General features: G+C 39.7%; 1 protein-coding gene across 1 annotated transcript; it reads left to right on the forward strand.

Annotated features, from left to right (window-relative positions):
- Positions 1 to 590: 590 nt before the first annotated feature.
- On the forward strand, positions 591 to 956 carry LOC103738057 (mitochondrial pyruvate carrier-like protein). The gene has a single exon (XM_008837872.1). The coding sequence runs from the start codon at positions 591 to 593 to the stop codon at positions 954 to 956; it is 366 nt and encodes a 121-aa protein (XP_008836094.1).
- The last annotated feature ends 4,782 nt before the right edge of the window (positions 957 to 5,738 follow it).

Below are 5,738 nucleotides of genomic sequence, written 5' to 3' on the forward strand. Positions count from 1 at the left end.
TTGTGAATAAAATACATGTTATTACAGGATGCATTAAAAATTGTCTAAATATAGTAGGGGAAATCTTGTGACCAGCAATCCTCCTTCTCCATGTCATATGATGTTATCTAAAGTTGCTACAGGGTGGTTCCTGCTGTGTAGTAAGATGCCTTACATTTTTTTGCTCTGGAACATCACAGCACCAGGGCCCTGCCCCCTGGAAAAGGTCAGTGTGCCTGTCCCCAGAGGTCCACCTGACTTGGGGATCAAAACAAAGAGGGAAATTTCCCTCCCACTGACTTGATAATAAGAGACACCTGCAAAACACTGCAGAATGTGTCTCTGTGACCCTCTTTGAAATGCTGTGATGGTCAGTCTCCTATACACAAATACGGGACACCTATCACGCTATAGTAAAAACCTTAAACAGCATCCCAGGCTATTGTGGTTATTCGATAAGAACTAAGCCGAGTTTAGAAAGGAGAGAGAGACGCTTGAGAAAGCACGAGACCCCTGGCCGTTGGTGACTCGGGGTCAGCTGCGTGGCAGCGTTCCTTGCTCCATTGTTGGCTGGCAGCTAGGCAGTTGGCACTCTTACTGCGGAAGTGACCATGGTCGGAGCAACAGCGCTATGGCACAAGACACTAGACTACGTGAATACCAAGGAATTCCAGAATTATCTGACCAGCACCCACTTCTGGGGTCCTGTGGCCAACTGGGGACTTCCACTGGCCACCTTTCAGGACATGAAGGCGTCACCAGACATCATCAGTGGCCGCATGACTACAGCGCTCATCTTCTACTCCATGGCTTTCATGCGCTTTGCCTACCGGGTCCAGCCCCGAAACTATCTGCTGATGGCATGCCACTTCACCAACGTGGTGGCACAAAGCATGCAGGCAGGCCGCTACCTGAACTACCACTATGGCAGAGGCAATGCGGAGGCCCACAGTCCTCTGCTCTCCAATCACAAATAAGCTTAATGAGTTGGGGCCTGACCCAGTCTTTGCACCTTGCAAGCACTGGACTCTATTCCTCCTAAAGTAAGGCAAAGGAAACTGTGGTTTGGACTCTGAAATAGTGCAAATCCGATTTAAACCTGCAGTTTGGTTAATTAAAAACAAAAAAAGCAAACTGGAAAAAAAGTCTTGAAGAATTGGTCTGTGATAGATTGTTGCTGAGTCATGACCCTGGATGTAAAGAAATTTAATGTTTTATTTTAACTTGCCTGTCAAAGCTCAGTTGATTAAATAAAATTTTAAAACAGTTCATGAGATCATCTCTGACATAAAGAAGAGCTATTTCATTGATGTTGACCTGTAGATTCTTTTCCTGGTTCCCAAGCCTTGCCTACCTTAAAGAACCCTACCTAACTGTCAATTTCTTATTCACTTGTCTTAACTGTCTGCTGTGGTATACTGAGTACTCTGATATTAAGAAGTCAAAATTCTGCATGCTGCTCAGTAGCAGGATGCCATATTCCATATGAAGCAATTCTTATAGAAATAAGAGTTATTGTTAACAGTGGAGAATGACAGAGGTACAAAAACAGGATTCTGGCATCTACAAGAACAGGTTTATACTTCATTCTGTAGAAAGATGGGCAGTCAGAGTAAGAAATTCATATTGGTGGTTAGGAGTACTTTTTCTCTTTAAGTCCCAGGCATGAAATACAAATTACCAGATGTGTCGGTGTGAACCTAGGTGGGGTGAAACACACTGTCTGTTCAATGCCATAATGTAGAGAATATTTGGAGAAACTATGGAAATGCATAGATTTTTTTAAGCTGTGAAATGGAGCTGAGACTAAATGGCAGTTTTCAGGGATGAATAATGGACAGTCTGGTCAAATTCAAAGGTTTTTAATGTCTAAAACTTTATCAATCATTAATAGGTAAAGTGTAACCAAAATCTATTTGGATAGTATGTAATTTCTGCAAGGTCTCTTTGTGCATTGTAGATACTAACTCTCTGTCAGAATGTAGCAGGTAAAGATTTTTCCCATTCTACAGGCTGCCTCTTAATTCAGTGATGATGTCCTTTGTTATTCAGAAGGTATTTTGTTTCATGAGGTAATATTTATCAACTGTTGGTCTTAACGCCTGTGCTATCAAGGTAGTGTTCAGTAAGCCTTTACTGTGCTTAACTGAATTTTTGCAATTTTCATAAAATATAATTTGATAGTATTCGATCCCCAACCCACACTTCCCCTTACTCTCCCTTGCCCATTTTAATGTACATCACTATATATAATGAGGCCTATAATGTCTAATTAGTGTCCCCAAATGTCTCTGGAGCCTGGTTAACCTCCTAAGGGTCAAATCCTTGCAAGAGACTGATTCTCCCCCTCCCAAGCAACTATCAGTTGCCAATAGTTCCTTAGGTAGGGTTGGGGTTTCTTAACCACTTCCTCATGTTTATGCTGGGATTTTGTCTGGTTTAAGCTTGTGTAGGACTTCTGCATGCTGTCATGATTGTTGTGAGTTCATATGAGTAACTGACCAGCTATCTGAAGAACTCTGTTCACTTGAGGTCACCCAATACCTCTGGCTATTCTAATCATTCTGCCCCCTCTTCTACAATGATCCCTCAGCCTTGAGAGGCAGAAGTTTGATATAGTGTGATATTCAGGGACAAGCATTCTGTAGTCTCATTCGCTGAACATTGGCCAGTTGAGGGTTTCTGTATTAATCACTACCTGCTGCATAAGGAAACTTCTCTGATGAGAGTTGAGAGATGCATTCATTATACCAATACTTGTATTATAACTGCATTATAACAATAATTCATTAAGAGTCAGTTTCATACTATATCTGTCTAGTAGAAAACTAGTATTAGGTTCTCCCTTGTGTCCTGTGACCATTCTAGCCTCAGTTTTCTAGGTCTGGCATCAAAGTCAGGTATGGGCTCCATCCTATGAAATGGACCTTAAATCCAATTACAAAGTGGTCAGTTCCTCCCCATAATATTTGTGCCATTATTGCACCCGTGGGAATATCTTGCCAGTCCAGTTGTTTGTTGTTCACAGTATTCACAGCTGACTAAGGTTGATGATTGTTTTTCCTTCTTGTGTCATGCATAGCACCTTCCAGCACTATGAAAGCTAGCCAGGAGAGAGAAGGCTTTGGAGTCAATCCCAGCTTGATTTCTCCTTGGTTGTTCTACAGCTCATGTATGCAGTGTCCATTAAAATTCTGAAAAAAAATTTTCACAGAAACTGAAAAAATAAACTCAAATTTCATGTGGGAACACACAAAAAAGCCAGAATAGTCTAAATGATCCTGAACAATAAAAGAACTGCTGGAAGCATTACCATCTCTGATCTCAAATTATACTACAGAGCTATAGTAATAAATACAGCAAGGTACTAGCACAAAAACAGATGCATTGAACAGTGGAACAGAATTGAAGACTCAGGTTTAAATCCCCACATTTACAACCATATGATTTTTGACAAAGAAACCACAAGTTTGAGAAAAGATGGCATGTTCAATAAATAGTGCTGGTCAAACCTACTAGAGGCATGTAGAAGAATGAGACTAGATCCCTATCTCTCACCATGCACAAAACTCAACTGCAAATGCATCAAAGATGCAACATAAGACCTGAAACCCTGAATTAGAGAGAGGAGAAAGTAGGGAACACTTGGAATTTATAGGCACAGAAAAGTGCAGATGCACTGCTGTCACTGGTACCAAGGAATCGAAGTTCAAACCAGAGCCTCTAGGCTTTACGGCCCTCCTGGGAAGGTTTTGTTCAGGAAGCTTAGTGTTGGAAGTTCACACAAAGTTTATACATGATAAATGCTCAAGCAGTGCAAAACACACATGGAAATTTTTTCTATCACTGAAATAAGAAAACTGCACAGTGTGCCCAAGGCCATGATGACAGACCTCCTTTGATGCATGCACAACAGGGTGAGGGATGTGGCAGCCTGTTCCCAGCATTCCAGAAGTCAGGTGTCCTTATTAGTCTTCTCAGCCTCCTGGGAGCAGACACTCCCCACCCCCAATTTCAGCCTCTGTATCATCAATCCCTGAAGAAGTCTGTTAGCTCTTAGCAGAGCACTGTAGTCCTTAAGTGACAAAGGAAGTGACTACGGAAAAGGACTTTCTGAACAGGACTCTTAGAAGTGCAAACATTAAGTCCAACAATTGACAAATGGGACCTGATGAAACTCAAAAGCTTCTGTACTACAAAAGACACCATCATTTGACTAAAGAGGCAATGCACAGGATTGGAAAAAATCTTTACCAATTATATCACTGACAGAGAGATAGTATCTAGAATATACATGAGATCTCTGCAGAAACTGCATACTATCTGTCTAGACAGCTATTGTTTCACTTTGCCTATTGATAGACTCGTTCAATTTATAAAGTTGTGTATATCAAAAAGCTTTGAATTTGACCAGACTGTCCATTATTCCTCCCTGAAAAACTGGCATTTGATTTCAGCTTGATAGAGCTATGCATTAAGTAGTTTCCCAAAATAATAGTCTCTGCATTATGACATTGAGCAGTGTTCTTCAGCCCACCCATATTCACACTATCACATTTGGTAACTTTGGTGATAACCTGGGACTTAAGAGACAAAGTACTCCTAACCACCAATACAGACTTCTTACACTGACAGCCCATCTTCTTCATCGGTTTTCATTTCCAGTTATCCCATGTACAGCCAGCACTGGAGCCACAGGTGTGTGTGATGGATGTAGGAGGTGCAGTTATTACAATATCCAGGAAACTAAAGGTCCATTTATTTAAATGCCAAATGAGATTTTTAAAAAATCAAGGGTACAATGCCACGGCATGAAAATTTACCCGTGTTACACAGCTATGGAGACATTAAGCCACTACTCACATCCCTTTACTCAATCCACATGGCCCTGAGATCATTCTGAAAAGTGCATACAGAAACTATGACGTTAGAGAGACAAAGTTTGACATGATACATTGTACAGTTCAAATGTGGAAGGTCACATTTATTCTGAGAGAAAAGCATCAAATCCTTTGTGTATACATTTAGTTTCATTGTAACAAAATAACTTGTACACTTTTAATGTTTAAAACTAAGCATTGTCTTTCCACTGAAAAAGTTTTTAAATTAAAAATAAGCAAAATTTCTGTAGAGAATGTCAATTCCACAAATAGCGCTGGAAGTATCACCAAACATTGTTTTAAGTTGTACTACAGAGCCATTGTGTTAAAAAAAAGCATGATACTGCCACATAAACAATCATATATATCAGTAGAAGACCCAAATATAAATTGCCAGAACAACAAGCAACCTGATTTTTTACAAAAATCTCAAAAGTACACATCGGAGAAGAGACGATCTCTTCAAAAATGGTATGAGGAAATCAGTTATTTACATACAGAAGAGTGAAATTAGATCCTTATCTCTTACCTCACACAAAAGTCAAAATGGACCAAGGACTTCAATTTAAGACCCCAAACACTAAAATTGCTAGAGGAAAAAGTATGAATACACTTTGACATGTAGGCATAGGTAAACTAAGTTCTTCTTGAATAAGACTTTGGTTCTTAGAAAATAAGACCAACCATCAACAATCTCAGGAAAGTAAAAAGCTTTTGTATAGAAAAGGAAACAATAAATTGAATACTCCCACACAGGATGGAACAAAAACTTCATCAGCTACATTACTAAAAGAAATTTAGTGTGCAGAATATACAAGGAAATTTAAAAAATCAAGAAGACAAATATAACCCAAACAAAAATGGGTTGTAGAACTGAAC

This window comes from Nannospalax galili, unplaced genomic scaffold (assembly GCF_000622305.1).
Source record: "Nannospalax galili isolate Female #2095 unplaced genomic scaffold, S.galili_v1.0 scaffold498, whole genome shotgun sequence".
NCBI classification, from domain to species: domain Eukaryota; kingdom Metazoa; phylum Chordata; class Mammalia; order Rodentia; family Spalacidae; genus Nannospalax; species Nannospalax galili.